Raw genomic sequence first — 21,066 nt, 5'->3', positions numbered from 1 at the left:
GTGCCATTCTAATGAACTGCAATTTGGTTTGGAGGGTGGGGAAAGACTAAGTTCCTGAATTAGGAGTTTTATTCAAAGGAATACTTTGAACTATAATTACAGCTAGAAGTATTCATGTCACCAGTGCACCTAAACATGGAAGTTAATGCTGCAGAATTACACACATGCTCATTCCAGAGTAGTATGCCATTGCACAGCCACCTCCTCAGGGGTCAGACCCTGCCCACAGGACTTTCTGCAAGTGCTTGGAAGACAGAGAGCCCCAAGATTTCCACCAGCTCCCTTTAGCGATAATCAGGCTATGACCAAACAGGCTCTGTCGTGCCTGCTCATGGGCTACCAGCTCCAGTGACCTCTGGCTCTCAAGTCTTCTACAGCAGCTCATGAAATACCATCTTCAAGTGACAGACGCCACCTGCCTTCTGCATAAGACCATAATGCTCAGTAACAGCTACTGATGGCACAGCAGTCAGGCACGAAGTGCTCTGCAATAATAGGAACTGAACTAAGGCATCGTACCACTGAGTCAAATCCTGAAGGCTTCAGTAGGACTGGATTTGGTTCAGGTGCTAGTTCCAAAGGAGAGCTCTTCCAGGAAGAGCACTACTATACGGTAAGTTAAAAAGGAAGTAAACCAACTTTCTTCTTTTACAGATCTTCACAGCAGACAAGTAGTCCCGCTTTTTGCTCTCCACAAACACAAAGACAAAGGAAACAAACAAAAATACTAGAAGTTTCCTCTAAAGGTGAGGGGAAACAAAATAAATAAATGAAAAATCACAGCCCTTCCCTAGTATCTGAGCTGAGTCAGGTGACACTTTCACCCAAAAAGGCAGGCGCTGTCTTTGAGGAAACTGCAGCCACATCAACAGGAGCACTTGCCTGTCAGGCAAAACACCTTGGGGTTTTTTTGTGTTACTCTCCATCAACTCCCAAGATTTTGATCAATTACATTCTGCCCTAAGTTGAAGTCGTGGGGCTTACTAACTGAGCGCTACTCAGGGGCATACAAAAGGCTGAAGGAAAATCAAAATCTGTCCTGTGGAACCATTACAATTATAAAGCCATTACACAGTTCTTCATGTGCAGACTTTGTAAGTGGGTTGCTGATTAATCCAGCCCATGATTAGTGTGCAATGAATATAAAAAGACTATCACAACAGCAATGAGTTTCCACGCCACCTCATAGCAAGTGTGTTTTATTTCAGATTACACACTAAGCAAGCAAAATACTCCTCTACCAACATGCCTGAGAACAGCAGGCAAGTACGGCAGTACAGCACCACTACTCCTCTGCTACATACAGATAATGCTGAGAACTGCTGGTTACATGGTCCTCACAGTCACTTCTGCTACTGTGTTTGTGCTATGATTGGAAACTCCTGGCCTAACCGTTTACTTTTCAAGCATTAAATTAAGATTATACCTCTCTTGGAAGAGTTCAAGCAAAGCCAAGCTGCAGCTAAAGCTTGTTGAGGATTCATCCCAAACTCCAACATATTTAGTAGCACCTTTAAAAAGAATAAGCAAAGTTCTACAATGAGGTGGAGTGTATATAATGCAACAAATCTCACAAAACATTTTCTGACACTTCATAGGAAGACTGCTGTTTTGCACATAAGCTGCCTTTGTGGAAGTTATTTTAAATTCAACTTCAGAGGCCTGATTATTTTTCCTTGTAGAAGTTTAATGCAGACACCTTGATGCTAGCAAAGTCAAGGGCTTGTCAGTAACTGGGAACCGGCTGAAGAAGCAGAAGTTTGCTTGCATGTCCTATATTGTCCTATACTTGAGCCGCTATGTTCTAATGAAAACACATCTCTAGACTCTACAGGAAAGGCATGTGCTCATGTATGACACAACGAGAGTTGCAGAAGAAAAAGGATGTTCCTGCAGCCCTTAAGAACATCACAAAGGGAAGGAAACAGGAAGAGGATTACTGTAGTGAATAAAACAGATGTACAAAAAGCAGATTAAGCTTAATCCAACTCTTCACCATATCTGCTTTGGCTACGTATTTTTTTAAACTGTTTGCAAGCCTGTGTTAGCTCTCATCTTCCATCAGCAGGGACTACCAATAGGCATACTAAACTAAAAAAATATGTGCGACATCTAAGGAAAGCACAAAAACAGTGACAGAAGCAGTTATAGACTCCATCTGGCAGTCTGAGGAAGGAATACAGTTCTTCAGATAGGCCTGGCTCATCATCCTCTCACATTTTCTATTTATCACTAGCACATTCCACAGCAGTAACCAAACAGAATAAAAACATGCACAGATCACTACAAAGGCTTTTCCTCCTCAAATTTCCCTTTGGGAGAGCACAGCTCTTAGAGCTCTGGATGTAAAATGTGCTTTCACAAGTATTTTGCAACTTTTTTGTAGTATTTGCCAATTAGGAGATTTAGAGGCTTTTTTAACACCAGAAAATAAGTAAATACACCCACAAACACAGGTCAGTGGGCTAAGTGATAATACACAAAGATCAAGGTAGGAGGGCTTGGTGCAACTGCGGGTTTCTACATCCTGCCTGGAGAGTTAAAACACTCTCCAGAGCAAAACAACTGTGAAACCTTCCATCTGTCAGTACACTGCCAAAAAGCAAACGTTACCTGCACATGTCCTTGTGGTTGCGTGAATTGTCCCATCACTCTGAAGGAGCACAGAAGTTCCTCTCTGTCTGCAGCAGTTGCTAGGGTGGGATTGATAGTGCGATATGGATGTTTCCCCGGTGCAAGCCATTTTCAGTGGCTACTAGAGAGGGAGAGGTTACCTCCCCTACTCTGAAAAAGGATAAACATAATATACCTTATATAACCAAACTGATGAGATAGATTATATTTGACAATGTTGTTGAAAGAACAACCAACTTACCATAATCATGCATGACAGCCAGCAAGACTGATCTGATCAGCTAGTCTGTGATTATAACATCTGAGATGGTACACAGTGACCCTGACTGTACTAAGAAGTGGGCAGGATTGGCGGCAGCCTGTGAAACATTCACTGGAGGATGGCTCAGCATACACACCAGTAGATACGAATGGTTAAAAGGGGACTATCAAGGTAGACATGCCCATGACTAACTGTGGCCACTTGTATCTCTGAAGGATTCCGTTTTCAGCTGCATGTCTATGTTAAAATCAGGAGGAAAAAGAAATCCCAGAAAATGAAGTCACACTCACAGTATTTGTACAAAGCATCTAACTCTATAAAGCAACATGCAGAGCAAACACCTATATAAAATACAGATGTGGCCACCATAAAGTAACTGATGTTAAAACATCCAAACTTCACATCATATGCTGTCACTTTTGCCCTTGTAACAGTAACATACATGTTCAATTGAAGATGGAAGGGGAAAACAATGAAAAGCAAATGGCCCCACTGAGGGATTTCTGTAAATTTATATTGCCATTTTTACACCTGCAAAATATTTGGGAGTGGAGCAGCTGGCCTGTCTGCTCAGCACAGTGAGCATCAGGAATGCACCAGCCCTTCAATGCATCTGCATGCTGCTGTTCTAAGCCTGCTACTTGCAGCCAGTTGCGGCATTACTGAAATGTGTATTCAGGAGTTTATTTCTCCCAGCTGCTGCCTGAGCTCAGACATACAGACAGAAAAATATCTCGTCAGTAAGTATGACAACTGCTACATGCACAAAACACGGCAGACCTATGCCAAGGAAACATTGTGCACACGAGAGTCTAGGTACCTCAACTTCAGTGCAGGAGTCAGGACACTTCTTAAACTTTTTTTTTCTGATGAGGAAGCTACAATTCTAGCAATCAATAAGTATAGAGGAATTCTTTACAGTTGTTACTTTAAGTTTTCCAATCTGGACAGCTATGCCTATCTATTTTACCTGCCATAGGCTACAGTGTAAACACATTCATAGAATCTGGCTTGCAAGCCGCTCAATGAACTGCCTCAAATTTTCTTCATCATATAATAAACCATGACTTTGAGACGTGTAGCACCTGTAATTTCTTTGGATAAGTCACAAGTTAAATTTTTCACAGAGAATCAAAAGCTGACACTTTCTGTTCCTTCTCAAAGTTACACAACATAAATGATACAGTTGACATAATGCTATAATGAAATATCCTGCAACTGGATAGTAGGTATGCATGCAAACACCCTTGTGAATTGCTCTCCTATATGGTCTCTCCTACATAACATCAGCTACATTATATTTATTGTGGCGAAAGCCATTTCAAGTATTGAAAAAACCCTAACATTTTTTATATACATATAATACTATTTATATTATTTAACTCTACAAGTAGAGTTTAAAAGATTGCAGACCTGCTTCAAACAGTATTAAGTCTCCCAAATACAGATGTGCATATTTGTGATTAGTAAATATCAAAGTTTATATGTTACATATACATTTTCATTTAAACTGTGCAGAAATTCTTTGGGAAATAGGAACAACTACATGGTCCACAAGATACGTTAGCTTTTACAAGTATCAACAGGAATTAGCTAGCTAATAGACAAGTATAGAGAAATACATATTGCCATTTTCCTTTTGGCAGGAAGTAATTTTCTTTACAAAAAGACACAATTTCTTCACAGAATAAGACCAATTAACCCAGTTAAAAAAAATTACATTGATGCAAATAAAAATGCCTAAGCAGTACACTGCTAAGTAACATAAACTTTAATAGCATCTTATTGTGTATCATTAGTAACTCAGTCTTGATATTTCAGGATTCTGAATGAATAAATGTTGTCAAGGCAGAATTTGGATTCTGCCCCCCCCCCCCCAAGTACAAAGTTTGAGAACTTGCTGTCTATGCCAAACCTATATTGCTGTTGATCTTTAACAATGATTAAATTTATGGTGCATTTCATATTTTAAAATAAACCCTACTATTAATTATATTCGATGAAAAGAGAACCATACAACCTGCTATGCTTAAAGTTTTTGGGCCACCCCTTCAGCTGTGTAAAAGGGAAGCAAACAAGGAAAGAAAAGGGGAGGAAACATATATAGCAACAGAATCCTTCCATAGAGATGAGCACAGAAACTGAGCAAGGACAGTTTCCCCATTGAGAAAAACAAGTAACAGAGCAAATCCTATTCCTGTGTGGGTGCTTAACTGATGCAAAGATTATAAAACAGTAAAGCAAGAAACATAAGACACTTCTACTTTTCTCTCAAAATAAAATGATCTAGAATTTACAAGCACATCTTGTAAAGAACTCACAAAGAACCTCCTTAACATTGTAAATTATGTTTAGAGCTCTTATAAAAGAGCAAAAAGTTATCACCATTGGTTACACACATGAGTTCAATACACGCAGGTTACAGGGTACCCAGTTGTCAGGGCAATATAACCTTGCACTGCTAAAGGAGTCACTTCTAAATATCTTAGAAGTCATGGAAGACACTTCTATCTTTCCTTAAAGTAAAAAGGCTCAACTATGGCCACAGCACCCCAAATGTAACTTCACCAACACTGTATTTGCATAGTTCTGCACGGACACAAGGCTGACCTGCTGAGGTTAGTGAAGGTGTGCGACAACCTCGCCTCCTGGACTCAGCCAACACACACATCAGTCAGTCCTCTCCTGGAATCTCACATCTGCTACGCAGAACAAGAACACAGGCAGAAGAGGCTGGAACTCCACCCCTGTTCTCCTGTTGCATAGAGAAGGCTTTGTGTAAAACAAAAATGAGTTCCTTTAGTCAGACAGAGCTTAACAAGAACAGGAAATATGCATTTAAAAATCTGAAAATTAACTATCCTATCCTGTAAGAATAGTACAGTTTGGACTCTCTGATCATCTTCTCAAAGAGTCTTCACACATCCTAGAACATGTTATATCGGGAAATATTTTCTTGTAGTGTAAATCCTCAGCCATCTGGAATAAGTCCTGTGCCAAAGCCCATGCAGTTGCACTTGATGAAAGAGCAGGCATTGCCTTGAGGATCCACCACAGTGAAGTAAGCTGTCTCAGTTCTAACGGCAAGACATTTTCGGAACTAGATTTCTTACTGCTCTGTATTCTGAAATGCAGAAAATAATCAAGTTTAGCGCACACAAAAATTCTGACTCAGTTAAAAATAAACCACTGTATACCTACAAGACATAACTCATCCCATCTTATGAACTGTCCTACTGGAACCAGAGGATATATTCATATAGGCAAATGACAAAAATACGATCCAAATCCATACTTGCTTTATTAAAGTAAAGGGATAGATTAGTCTAGACTCCTCACACTAGTACAGAACTGGTGAAAATTTAAGGAGAGTGACTCCAAATTGGTAGTATAAACCATAATCTGAAACAAACGTGACACACCAAGTTTCAGATGGACACTTTGAAATGACAGATGTTACCATATGAAAGACAAAGTACTGGATGGAGCTAAAGTCCTCTTATAGCCACGTAATGCCTACATCAGTAAGGCATTTCAACTTTATAACTAATATTTGGTTAAGTTCAAACACAATCCTGCCAATAAATTAAAGTAAACACACCTATCTAAAGTACACAAAAACAGACTAACACAGCCTGGTACTTAAACACACGGGAATTTCTACCTGTGCACGAGTAATCACTGTACTCCTACGACTTTCTTCATTTTCCTTCAGTAAGGCTGGCATTGTACAAAACATTAAGATGACTTTTAGCTACAAGATCTTCCTAAGCACAGACCTTACTGAATTTGACCAGACTGTAAACCCCACCAGCCTCCAATATTTCATTTCTGCCTTTCAAACACACTAATGAAACAAAATCTTTAAATAGAAAGAATAGTGCTGAAAGCTGGCTGGTAGGGAAGCAGAACCTCGTGGAGCGTGTTTGGAGAGCTTTACTGCAGTGTTCACCTGTTCCTGGGTTCACCTTCCACTTTCTTCTCCGCATGTTTGCACGCAGGTGCGGTTCCTGCCACGCTGAACTCTCAGTTGCGGGCAGAAATTCAGGGCTTGAACGTTTGCCACAGAAAGCAGCAGAGCTCTTAGGAGAGCTGCAGTCACCTTTGATTGAAGGTAGGTCCTCTCCTCTCCCCTCTGCCTAAGGGAAGGATGCTGCTGATACTGCATTTACTGCCCCTGTGTGATAGAAATCAGTACGGAAGAAAGCAGTTGTCAAGAGGCACAGACACCTATAGATACACAACGATTTAATAACTCTGGGGTGTGCCATAGCATCTGTACGATTCTCTGATCACACTGAGATTTAAAGTTTGAGCCAAATTATTCCTCATTTTTTTTCTGTTCCCTGACTGTCCAAGCAAAATTTTTAGTGTTATTCTTAGGCAAGAGAAAAATATCATGTAGTCATTATGAAGTAATTTTTGAAATTGAACATCTTAAAGCATTTTGTTTAAAGTTAGGTTAAGACATCAGTGCACCTCTTCCATTTCTATACTTTTTAGTTTATTTAAAATCTGCAGACTAATTGTTTCTAATAAGTCTTTACTATAATTTATCAATTGCTGTTTGCTCTTTTTCTACTGCCTTTCATTTTTTAATTACTACAATGGTATCAATGGACTAATGTTATAAAAACAAACAATTTTTTGAGCCAAATCATTTAACAAAGACAGACATACTTCAAACTAAATAATTCTGAGGGAAGTCTTATGATCGTTGTATGTACAGAAGCAGATTAAAATCTCCAGTAACAGAGTTCCTTCTCATACTACAGAGTCTACTTGGATGCCTAATCCATAAATGCAAAGGAAGAGAAAATACTTTGAGTTAATTAGTTGAGAATGCTCCTTAGCGTAGGATCTGGACAGTCTTTTTTTCTAGGTAGCAGAACTTTGTCAGGGTCAGCACAGATTGAGAACGCATCAGTGAAGCTGAGTTTCATGGCCTCAGTCAGCACATGCAGAGTCTCAGCTGTATTATGACCCACGTCTGAAAGCAGCAACAACAAAATTACAATTGCATTAGATTTACCACACATTTTAAAATGGCCAGTGTTACCGCATAAAGAGCACTGTGTATCCAGACATTATTCACATAACTTATTTAAGGTATTAATTTAATTGTATTGTTCACAGCATTGTGCAGTAGTTAGCTATGAGGAATTCTGAAATGGTATAAAGTTGTTTCTAAGAATCAGTTAAATCATACCAGAGATTTTCTTTGAGGTTTATATTGTAGCTTGCAAAACATATTTTCAACATAAAAATGAAAACAGTTTGTCCTGGTTTCGGCAGGGATAGAGTTCATTTTCTTCCTAGTAGCTGGTACAGTGCTGTGTTTTGGATTTAGGACAAGAACAATGTTGATGACACACCGATGTTTTAGTTGTTGCTCCCTAATGCTTACACTAGTCAAGGACTTTTCAGCTTCCCATGCTCTACCGACTGAGAAGGCTGGAGGTGCACAAGAAGCTGGGAGGGGGCACAGCCAAACTGGCCAGAGGGACATTCCATACCATGTGACGTCATGCTCAGTACATAAACTGGGGAAAGCTGGCCGGGGGGGCCGCTGCTCGGGGACTGGCTGGGCATCGGTCAGCGGGTGGTGAGAAATCGCATTGTGCATCACTTGCTTTGTGTATTATTATTACATTATTATTATCATCATTTTATTTCAATTATTAAACTGTTTTTATCTCAACCCACGAGTTTTCTCACTTCTTCTCTTCCATTTCTCTCCCCCATCCCACCAGGAGGGAGGGGGGGAGGAGTGAGCAAGTGGCTGTGTGGTGCTCAGTTGCCGACTGAGGTTAAACCACAACACAGTTTCATACTAAGAACTTCTCTCCAACAAAATCACATTTTATTTAGTAGTAGAAAACTATTCATTGTACAGTTTACTTGAAGTCATGCCTTCTGACCGCGCTTCAGTGAAGACTTTCCTGGAACTGTAAATGGCTGAAAATTTTTACAGATTCATTCTCCTATGTCTGAATCATACTTTCAGAGTTGGCCAGAATTGAAAAAACAAACACATGCCTTTCAAATCTCTTACTGGATATAAAAGCCATACCTTTAACATTGGAATTCTCCAAAATGTTTAGGGTCAAAGCTGTGATTCCTTCTCCACTTGGAGGTACTTCCCCAACAGTCACACACTATAGGGAGAAAAAAAGCTTTTCCCCCCCTGCTTTAAACAACAAAAACCCCAGCATTATTAGAAATTTATATTAAAACCAGCATAGAGTGAAGGTATTTCTTCGTAACACAAACACACAAACTCCCAACAGCAAGGTAGCTGTTTTCCCTGCTTCTCCAACTCAATCTTTTCGAATAAGATAAGCATTACAAATTAGCACAGTATTCTGCAGCAGTAACCCAATCTGCTGTCCAATCCAGTATAGGAAAGTGCTAATACTATCATTATTGCCACATGGGGGGGAAATCTTGAGCCTTCACACAGAATAGATTTCAGCTGCAGGTTACAGATACACATTTTTTCATAATGCACTTGAAAGTTACTTAATACTTGGTGCATTCAGGGTCAGATTGTGGCCTTTGTTTTTGCTTAGTATTCCCAAGAGCCGAAAAAGCTCAGAACCTGTCTGCAGCAGAAATGTGCCAAAATGATTTGTGAGAAGCACATAAAATTATTGAAAGCCCTCTTTTGCCTTCAGCACAGGATCTGTAAACTACCTGTCAAAGAATAAAAGCCTAGACCACAAGCCTGCTTGCTCGTAAGAGGACATCAGTAGAAGTAAGATGCCCTGTAAATCCTGCCAAATATGCATGTACCTAAACTTCTGCTTTGTCGGACAACTGCTACCATAGTCCTGATCACCAGGGTACAGCTTCCTGGGCTGGCTGCTGCTAGTGTCTCTCAAACCCTTTTGTTACTCGAGGTTGCACATAAGACAAGAAGACAGCACTCCCAGCGAGACCAGCCTGCTGATAAGGCGTTTTCACATGGAGTAAGAGATGTGGTTTAAAGTGTCCTGAGGCTGAGGAAGGCCTGTGACTTTCTTCATGTTGGGGAGGCATTTTAATGACCTATTGTTAAGAACTGGGCACCCCAACTTCCTCTATGGCTGTGCTCCAAAAGCAGTGATGTTTGCTCCACTTTTAAAGTGTGCCTCTACACACTGATTTGCCACAACCTCCAAAATTCCCTCTTCCCTTTGACAGGATCAAGGCATGACCCACTCCTCCTCCTGGCCAACAACATATTCCAGCAGTCAGCTTCGTGGCCACCTGCTACTGCAAAATCCATCCCCATGGGAGGAATTCCCTCTCCCCCCTCCGCCAGGTGGCCACGGCTCCAGTGCAGGCATCCCAACACCCGTTGGAAGTCAGTGCCAGTTCTGAAGCCCCTTTGCAGGTCTAGCCATAGCCCACGTCAAGACAGATGACAGATCCCATTCTTCTTCCAGCATACATCATCCCAGCAAGCCATGCTCTGGCTCCGCAGAGCACATGTACAAACGTATCCAATGTTTCAGATGCCACACACACACCTGCTGAGCATTAAAGCAAACACCTCCTTTAACACTGAGCTAGCCCAAATCATCTTGCTAAGTCTCCAAAAATCTTGTAAAGTTTTATGTCTGCTTCCAAAGCTGCTATGTATCTGGATGTTTTGGTTTCAGTATTACTCAGCACATGGATTTTCTTGCTTTGAAAACAGGAAATTCACTAGCCCAACAGGTAGCCCATTAGTCCTAAAAGTCTGTTCTCTGTTGCTCAGCTTGGACACAACTCCCATTGATGTAATCAAAAAGTTTCCTCGAGTAAAGGCTACAGGCATGGGTGTGCTCATAGCCAGGTATTTCAAAATAGTCTCTGTAAGCCATGCTGTGGACTTCTGCTTCTTTCTAAAAATATTTCTCAATAGGTAATGGGCGTGCCACTGAATAAATGACTAATAACTTTTTCCTGTTAGCCGGGATTAGAAGGAATGCTTGCTCTTGGGAGTAAGAAGCATTATGGTATTACAGGATACTGTGTCTAACAGGTGGGTGTGCAGAGTATGCTGACCTACCTGCTGAGACAATGCAGTATAAAACGGAGGTACACAAGTTTTCAAAAGTATAACTAGGCAAAGCTCAAATATCTAATCAGCAAGGAATTCAAAATACAACTTTGCTTTTCTATGCATAATACTTATGAGGTATACCTATAGATATGATCATATCTATACCTTTTGAGTAGAAGCATTCCAACTGAAAAATAACTTAGGAGCAAACCCTTAGTATCATATGCCCTAGAACATTATGTAGAACTAAACATACTATTGTCTTATTTTTTGTTTTTTCCATTATTGTTACTACATTGTAACGATTGCTGTACATGTGACAGAAATGCACATTGTCAGGGATAATGATTGGGACAGCCAAGAAAACAGAGATCACTTTTTAAAAAGACTTTATCTTTAGTCTTCCATATTTGTTACTTTTTGAAGACTAGTAACAGTTCTGAAAACATCTGTCTCCACATCATTACAAATATCACCAAAATGTACCACCACTAAGGAAGTATTGTTTCTAGGGTCTATCAGCAGTATTAAAAAGGATCTCTTGTTTTTAAGCGGAACAGGGGGAAAATAACCACCGAGTACAGACCATCAAGAGTGGCAGCAGATTTCTCACCATTTGAATCTATAAATCAAACCCCAGTGCGGTCCTAGCGACTGCTGTCAGCATAACGTGGCTGAACAAGCACAGGAATCCCTCGGTGAATTCTGTGGCCTCCACAATGCAAAAGTCAGAGCAGATATGCAATGTCATCTGGCAAGTTAAAGCTTCAGACAGAAAGTCATCACCTGAGCTTGTCCTGAAGAGCAGTAGGCTTCCTCAGAACTGGATGGGCTGCATGTAACTTCTCCCTTAGTTTTGAGGAAGGTGGCTCTTCACCATCAGGTGAAAATGGCAGTGTTTTCAGAAGGAAACAGAATGCTCTTGTGTGAACAGCACAGCATAGTGACCACACAGAAACAGTGAAGGAAGAGCCAGACTAAGTACCAAGAAGTTACTAACATAACTAACTGCAGAGGTAGTGGGGACGAGAGAAAGATTTCTGCTTGAAGGCTACAAGTGTTTCTTGAAAAACATATAACTACTCCAACCACTGTTCATACTGAAAGTTGGTTGCAGTTCACATACCAAACCCCAAAGATTTCAATTAGCATATTGGGATATTCAGCACCTTGAAGTTTAGGTCACTTACTCTGTTGCCTAAATAGAAATTATAGGTGACTAATTTTAGAAATCCAAGTTTGACAGTATTGTCTTTAAATTGTGCCTGGTTATAAAGAAGGAAAGCAGCCTATATCACAGAAAGGTGGGGAGACTTAACGTTTACACCAGTTTGTGATGCTTTGACAAATGGCATTCTATGAAGTGGAATGGTTTATTAAAACACTAAGGAAAAAGTGATGCACATCACTGACTTCCATTTAAAGACAAACAAAAAAACCTAAGAAAGCATGCCATTAAAAAACAGGAGTTTTGACAAAGTCAAAGTGCAGATCTGCTGTGCCTGGGAGCACACAGTTCTACCTGCGAGCGTAAGTGTGGCTCTGGGCGTGTGAGTGAAAGATGAAATAGCTATGCAGCCAGAGCTCCTCCTGCTCTTGAGTTCTGGTGAAATGGCAATTCTATCCCATGTACATGCACATATAAAATGGCTTAGCACACTTCAATGCTGCTGTCAAATTTACAGGATGAGCTCTACACTCAAATTAAAGAGACTGGTAAGTCAGTAAAACCAGCAGAACACAAAGACGAAGCTGGGTAGAAAGACCTCATTGTATTAAGATGACACTTCATGTAGCAGGTCAGGTATCTTTGAGTTATTACAGGCAATTATATTGCAAGAGCATACAATACTTGTACTCAAAAAGGCAAGGGTGTGACAGCAGCTGAAGCACTTACACAAGGTCATACAGTAATGACAGTCAGAGGAGCTGAGGAGAATCTCCTGTCAGACCAATTAAGCACAACCTGGCGTGGTATTATGACGCATACTGGTGATGATCTAAAAGAATCTACTTTGCTACAACCAAGCTTTAAGGTTTACTGAGGTTTTGAAATATATTCACCATTTTAAAAATATTTTAATCTCCCCCAATGAAAAGATGAGTAAGATACCTGGGTAAATTTGAAAACAGTTATTCCCAGTTGCTCCAAGTGATGTAAAGATTAGCTACCAACAAGTTAACAAACATACAGCAATAAAATCAGTTCACACACATTGAACTTGAAGCTATTAAAAGAAACCCTTAATATCACATACATAAGTCCATTCTTGGTTCCTGAAATCACCCCAGACTGCTAGTAGCCCAAAAGGGGAAACAGAGAGATACCTCAAAAAGAATTAAAACAAAAAGACACCTCTACATTAGGCAAACCAAGGCAGGAGACCCTACCGCAGTAAGATTTTGCCAGTTTCCAAAGCAGTATCCTGCTGCTAACCCACATTTCACACGAATTTTGTTAAACCCAATGCTGATACATATTTTAGCCTTGAGCGAATCTGACTATGGAACCCAAACTGAGGTACAACCCATCTGAGCCATGGCTTGAGGCTGTCCCTTCCCAGGGCAGGGAACACCGGACAGCATTTTGGTGAGACCCACTTCCAGAGTAGCCAGCCACCATGCTGTACACCCAGTGCCGTTCCTTTGGCAAAAGCAAAGGAAAAGCCTGCCTTGGCCTTATTTGCTCTGTGATTGCCTACCAGCTGAGCAGGAGGGAGGGCAGGCAAAGGGGCCCGCTTGCGGATTTTTACCCTGGGCATACTGCACAGCATACAGGGACATCCAGAACAGCAGAGGGATAGAAACAGCATCTTGAGAACACCACAACTTACATATTTCCACCATCAGTACAAACACTGGGTTTTACTCCCACCTTCCAGAATAGCAGTGGGAACAATTTGCACTGAACACGTCCACGGATTTCTCTTGTAAGCAAGAGCCGGGAGCACCTCAGCATACCACTGCAGCCCCCAACAGCGCACAGACCAACAGCAAACTGCCTGCATCCACCTGGATCGCATTCACACTCATTTTAAAGGAGTTGAATTCCACCAAGGTCAGCAACATCCTCCTGACGAAGCATCTTGTTAATCAGGCCAGATTCAGACCTCCTGTGCAGAACAAGCTGCAGCCAGCATTGCCTTGTTTTATCTTAAACTCACAGAGACTAAGTGCATATGACTGGAAAAAGTTATCTTAATGAAAATAGCCATCCATAAAACTTTAATGTTACTGACTACTGACTAATGTTACTGCATGGAGAGGCCCAATAGCACAGCAGTTAGCTTCACCGCCTCAAGGTGCAATTTAACAAGTTGATTTAAACTGATCTAACTGCAAATTGTTGCTGAAGATTCAGTCCCGTTCTCTACTTACAGCTATATATTCCTGCTTCTTCCCTGATATTGGTCCTGGCATTCCTGTGGCCTTGCTTGGACTGGATCAGAGAACTAATGTGGATGAAAACTAGCCCGGCAGTGGAAATTAAAAACCAGTGAACAACTAGTTTTCAGCCAGATCAGTCCCTTGATCCTCTGCACAGATGAATGAGCATTGCTGCCAACAAGCCAGTGCCTTGCCTCCTCCTCTTGGGGGTGGTGGAAGCCCAGGTGGGCACAAGCCAGCTGCCAAGCTGCATTCCCGGACACAGCGAGGAGGCTGAGCTCTGCTGCCCTGGCCACGGAAATGTCGGCCCTGGAGGCTGGCACCCAGCCGCAGCGGAGGGAGGCAGCCATGGCACTGCCCTCTACAGGGAATGGATTTTCTGTCCTCTTGTTAAAGTATTAAAAACATAAACAGAAAAGGGGGAAAAATCAAAGAAGCTTAGCTAACTGCCAAAGAGGATAAGAGTCTATAAATTATTGTGGTGTTTTTTCAGATCCCTGTTTCTGAAGCACAGAGGTGCCTCCTTAAGTATTTCTCTTATCAATGTCTCTCGCTCGCAGGGAGATTATGGTCTGTTGAGCAAGCACAGACATGGTGACAGCCAGGGAATCAGCAGGTGAGGCAGAGCAGTGACCAGGGGTGGGGAAGCAGCAGCAGAAAGCAGCCCATCTCAGAGGTGCAGCTGATCTCAGGCACTGGTGACAGAAGGAGATGTAGGAAAAAGACAGCTTAAAAGACGGACATGAAAAAAGTGAAATATGAAATCTAAGAGCTGCTACAGTCCCTTGACCTCAGGCCAGCTTCAAAAGGGTCAGCATATTTTTCACAATGAGATACAGATAACTAACTAGAATTAGTTCTAATTTTTTTTTTCCCTGATCTAATTTATTTCTAACTTTTTTCTGATCACTATGAGCAAGACCAGAACTAGGGTCTCAGAATCTTAACATTTACACTGTTAGGATCCATCACAGCCTTTACACAAAGACAAATGCAACAGAAGCACCAGACCTTTGAGGCCACACAGCACGCTTTATCCCAGATACCTGGTATTAAGGCAGGAGACACATTATCTCTCAAAACAATATGGGAGTGTTCTGAAAGTAACAGGGTACAGCCTGGTACCATACCATTAAATATTAACACAAGCGATAACTAATCTACTCAAGGTGAGTCAACTCTGACCACAGTTTTAACCATTTGCAAAAAAAGAAGTTTAACAAATCAAGTCTAAGCACATAAATTATTGTAAGACATGCTACATTATGATTTTGAGAGGAAAGGCATATGTGAAAAATATCAGAATTTTATTTTGCTGTTTGGGGGGGAAAAAAAAGTTTTGTAACCGGCCCTGACCTTGCAGTTCTTACAGTTTTATGGAACAACCCAGTCTTTTGCATTCAAACTGGATTACTTTCATGCCTTCAGAAAGACAAAACAAAACCCTAAACCCATACATGAAATATCTCTGAAATAAATGGTGTCTTGGTAAACTTCTCTCTGGGCCTTCTAATTGCATGGTAGCCAACTTCAAATTTGAAGCAGAAACTGGAGCAAGAGGGTTTTTTATAGAATAGATTAACAGTTACCTTGCTCTAGTCACACTAGTAAACACAACACAATTTCACAGCAGAAAGAAAGAAAACAAAAAAGCAATGCATTATGTTTCCTACAGCTGAGACCCTGTATGTGCTTTTAGCATAGATGAACTGGCACTATCAATAGGCTCTCACTCTCAATTACCTATTTATTTTTGCTGACATTTGGTTCTCAGCAACCTGTAATGTTACATTCCCTACACAACAAGGTTAAGTGCCTATATTTATCTGTTCATGATACGGAAATTTATTGTAGTTGCCCACTTATTACTACACAGAAAGGCCTATCTGCCACTCACTTCAGTCTTACATTTACTGAAATGAAGTTATCCAGGAAGCAGAAAGAGTTGCCATGGAAATAAAACCAATTTAACAGAGGCGGCTGCAAAACCTCCATTAATTAACCTATTTACGGTAAAACCATTTCTCCTCTTGTTAAATGTAGTTGGTATCATTTCAATGACACAACAAGAAAAACACAGCTGCTCTTCACTTCTTGTATATTCCGTGCTTCAGTGAGAAATGCATCAGCACACAGTCTTGCACCATTTTTTTATACTTCATGATAGAGTTTAAAGTGAAGTGGTGAAAAGGAATTCATGACTGGTGTCAACTTTGAGCACAAAGGTATAAAACTGAATATAACTTGTTCCTGAGAAAAGCAATAAAGATTTGTCTTGCTTATTTTGAAACAAAAAGATCTGATATAGAATATAAGTTTAAAATTTGTTTTCACTTCTGAAATCCAGAGTGTCAAATTCTTTCAGAAATAGGTATCATGAATGTTTTCAATAACTATGTTGACAAAATTAAATGGTCCATGTCAAACCTCAGGAAATAAAAGAAACTTTAAAGTATAGAGTGTAATAGAAGACAAATCTGTGAAATAGTTAACATATTCCAACTCTGCTCTTGATAGGATACTAGTATACTGTACCTGAAAACCATATGGGCTTTCAATGAGGGAGTAACAGCTAATTCAGTTTCAAGCTGGGACCAACTTTGCCTGCAAAAAAATAGGAAGGTGTAACTAAATGAAGGAATAGCTAGACTATCCTTTTGTTTAGTAACAATTCAGCAACAGAGCCCTGTCTAAACAGATACTGCATAGTGACAGTGACAAGAACTATACTATAAGGAGGGACAGAGCATACCAAGAGGCAAGATTTTCAGTGCCAAGGATCATTTGAAGTTTCATGTGGATGCTGTTACCAGCAGTATAATTCTACTCCTAGCCTGGCAAATTTGATAACAACAAATCAATAATTACCAGCCACAAACAGAATGTAATACAAAACAGTTCATATGCCTTAGACCATCTGGATGTCTATTGACAGAGCAACCAATTTGTTGCTGTACCTAATGCAAATTTCATGATTGCAAGGTGATTTGGTGGAGGGTGAGAGAGGAATACAAAAAATGCACCACCCCTCATATGAATGCTCTGAAAACAGGAACAAGGTAAGCTTCTCAAAGCTGCAACAGCAAAGGAAGAACTGAAGGGGCAAAGAAGTTGGGAGAAGGTGTTGGGGGTGTCCCGTCCTCCCTCCAAAACTCTAGCCAAGAAATCCAAGCTAAAAAAAAGTAGCAATAGTCTGATAACAGCAATAGCGCGTAACGTCCTTGCATCCATGGCCTTTCTTTGGATAGCATGGAGCTGTCAACAAACAGCATACAATTCACAAAACACCCAAGATTTTATACAATTTCAACTGGTTCATAAAAAGAAGAATACAAACTTTCACAGAATTGGTGAGAAATTAGACTTACCATTGCATGATCTGTCTCATTTTTTAATTTAATTGTTAACTGAGAAATCAATGAACAACTACAACAGCGCAAAGGCAAACTGCTCAGATTCTGCTCTCCACTAGAGCAGTGACTAGGGAATAAATCCACTGCAGGTAAGGCCACAAACATGTAGTCACATGTTGCCCATAAGGATGAGCGCTCCAACAGTCTGTGGAGCCTTATGCTGACAACAGGAACTACAGAGACTGCAAGGTCAAGCCACCAGCAATTTGAGACATGTTGGGCACAATAATGCACCATCTTATTGTGGATGAAGAAAGATTTTGGTAAGACAACTCAATTACGCATTTCTTCTCCAACAAGGCTTCCCACAGAAGTCAGTGGGAACTACGGATACATACAGGGTATGTAACTAGAACCTTAATGTATAGCTAAAAATTAAACATCTTATTTATTTTGGAAAAACAAAGAAAGAAGTCACAATTGTGAGTTCTAGGCACCCCAAAGCTAAAAACCCAACTGGCTGCTTCCTTTAGAACTTCTTGATTCTCGCTATCAGAGGAGCTCAGTGTGGAAGAAAATACTATTCGGTCATGAAAATCTCTCTTTTGAACAGAATTCAAGCAGAGGATAGTTAAACAAACAACTGAAGAGGAAATGTGTAAACATGGACTCTGACCCCATTCTTAACAAACGTCCCCAGTGAAATCAGCATGGGAGACGGACTAGCCAGCTGGAAGCATGTTTGTAATTATGAGTAAGATAAATATGAGGCATTAAGCATCCCAGTCTCACACCAAATGGATTAAAATGAATGCGGTACATAATAACATTCTTACTGTCAATCAAAAGCTGTACAGAACCACATCTAAGTACATGAGACACACAGCTTGGAAGATATGATCCATGGCAATTCTTAAATTTGAACAAATTCAAAACCATAACAGTCTTTCAAATTTGATCCGAAATGGAAATAGGAATGATCCAGTTCCACTTCCACAGAAAAGACAGCCTTCCTGTCTTCCTTCAGTTTTCCTCCCTACACAATCAGCAATTTATGATCCGTAATGAGAAGTGCCCTCATTTCGGACAGGTGATCCGGAAGTAAAACTGAACCTACCTATACCATCCAGATATTCCAAGTATCAATATCCTAAGATAAAATTAACATCTTTTACACCATAGGAATTCTTTCCTGCAAACCAGGGTCCATTATTTTCCGCTGTGACACATGAACCATTTCCACATAAGGGATTTTAGAGCAAAGATGTCTTTAAGGCAGACACATCCCTTACAGAAAGATGGGTGGGAGAAGCAAAAAAGCCAATGGGCCACAATCATGTCATTTCCGTGGAGCATGTGAACAATTCACCTGGACAACACAAATGGAGGATACGAAGCCAAGCAGCAGGGATGCAACTGGAGAGAGATACTTGGTTCAACTGATGTACAGCTCACATCTCCTCGCTACCACAGGAGCCCACATGGTCTGGAGGATTTTCCTCTCAATTACACTGGTATCTAGCAAGGGATAAGAATGCCCAGGCTTTACCTCTGGAACCTACCTTCCTTTAAGACCATGCATTCACTTGATGTTTGCATCCCAGCGAAGAGAGAAGCAATCACCTACGCCAGCACTGACAGGTTCGGTGACACTGAGGGCAGCAGCCACAGCAGCACCGCAGCAGCCACAGCAGCATTGCTACCGTTCTTTCAGGTATCTGCACCAGAGAGGCCGATCAAAATCTGGGCAGTCTGAAAGTCCCCTTGAAAGGAGAGTGGGAGAGAAAAAAAACCAGCAAAATTGTCCAGCCACTACATGACCAGATAATAAGAATTTGAGTGCTTACAGATACAAAGAAGGAAATTCCAGGTTCAGAGACATGAGATGTGAAAAATTCTTAAAGATGTTTGTTGTTGCAGAAGACACAGAAGTACAATAATTTAAAAAGACAGACATAAAAAACCTGTCAGAAGTGACAATACAAAGATTAAAATCTGCCCTCGCTGAACTTGGTGGGAACTATGTACTTTAAGTTGTAGCCAAGATTTCACTCAAGCAACAGTAATTTCAATTTCTCATGTTTTCAAAGATTTACAGAACTTGTACAAATGTTACTTACAACCGAAATTTTCTTTTGAAACATCAGGTGCACTGACTGCTAGAAAAAGAAACTAGAAGGAGACTAAAGCATGAAAAACACTGCTTTTGGCAGGGATAATACACATGGAGGCACACTGCATATCGCTGCATTCTTCAGAAACATACTGAGTCAGGATGAACACTACTGGGCTCTGAAGACATATGATAAGTGAGCGACAAATGGTCACTCTGAGAAAGAAGTTACTGAAATTCAAGAGCAGTGATAGCATCCAGTGATGCTTCCCCCGCAAGGCAGGAGAACCAGTTCATCCACTGGAAGAAGAAAAGCATCTGGTAAAAACATGAGGCAGATTCATCTGTTTCTCAAACTTGAAGAAACTGGCATGGTTTCCCTGGCATCTCTTGCCTGTTTGCCTACTTCTGTAAGGTCAAGAAGAAGAAGAAAACCTAGATTATACTCTGCAAGAGAATGACGGTGCCTGATAGACAGTTGTGCACTTCAGCACTCATGGTGACAGGAAGAACATGTAACCGTAAAGTCTGCATAACCTCTGTAAATCATTCTGATCTTTTTAACTTGTGGGACTTGACAAAAAATCACAGCAAAACTATAAAGTACATACACCCCCACACGGAAATAATTAACAGGTAACCCTAAAGGAAACAGTTCCTTTGTTCTCCCATTTTGGAAAATACCTCAGGTGGAATTTTAGTTCTCAGTACTAATTATTAAAAGTATTTTGGCGGTGTTTAGATGGCCCACAGCAGTATTGAAGTTCCTTTGTTTTCTGCTACAGGCATTGTGGTTTATGAAAGAGCAGTTTTGATTAATACGTAACAAAACACCTTTTCTGCAAAGGAACAAAAATAAATATCGCAAGACTCAACAAATATGACAGTAGTAAAAAGAGGCATTACATACACATAGTTACATAATTTTTACTTACTTAAAAGTAATATAAATCAGAGAAGCATCAGAGATTGCTTAGGAGCCACATGCCTATTTGCTACTGGTTGACAGTTACTTTTGGCCCCATGGTTAGAGTATGCCTTGAGGAGAATGAAGGAATGGGATTATTAAAACCTTAACAGAAAATGTTCCACAAAGAAAAAGGCATTTGTGGGAAAGCTGGTGAATGGGCAGTAGGGGCGGGTAAAATGGAAAGTAGCAGAACATGACTACAGAACAGTAAAACAGCAAAGAAGTATAAAGTTGAGTTACAATAAAGCTGTAAAAGCAATTAGTAAAATAAATTTCTATGTAATTTCACTTTAAATGAAAATGTCAGTGACTTAA

General features: G+C 40.5%; 1 protein-coding gene across 1 annotated transcript; it reads right to left on the bottom strand.

Moving 5' to 3' along the window:
- Nucleotides 1-336: 336 nt before the first annotated feature.
- Nucleotides 337-20,806, bottom strand: LOC143162612 (glutathione hydrolase-like YwrD proenzyme). Its single transcript, XM_076343295.1, is given in 11 exon segments — nt 337-422; nt 1,427-1,511; nt 2,614-2,743; nt 5,830-5,996; nt 7,667-7,776; nt 7,779-7,886; nt 8,970-9,054; nt 17,684-17,741; nt 19,231-19,346; nt 19,349-19,375; nt 20,795-20,806. Coding segments are annotated over 11 exon segments (984 nt in total).
- Between the last annotated feature and the right edge of the window lie 260 nt (nt 20,807-21,066).

This window comes from Aptenodytes patagonicus, chromosome 6 (genome assembly GCF_965638725.1).
Source record: "Aptenodytes patagonicus chromosome 6, bAptPat1.pri.cur, whole genome shotgun sequence".
Classification (NCBI taxonomy): Eukaryota; Metazoa; Chordata; class Aves; order Sphenisciformes; family Spheniscidae; genus Aptenodytes; species Aptenodytes patagonicus.
This window is presented reverse-complemented; position numbering and strand designations above follow the sequence as displayed.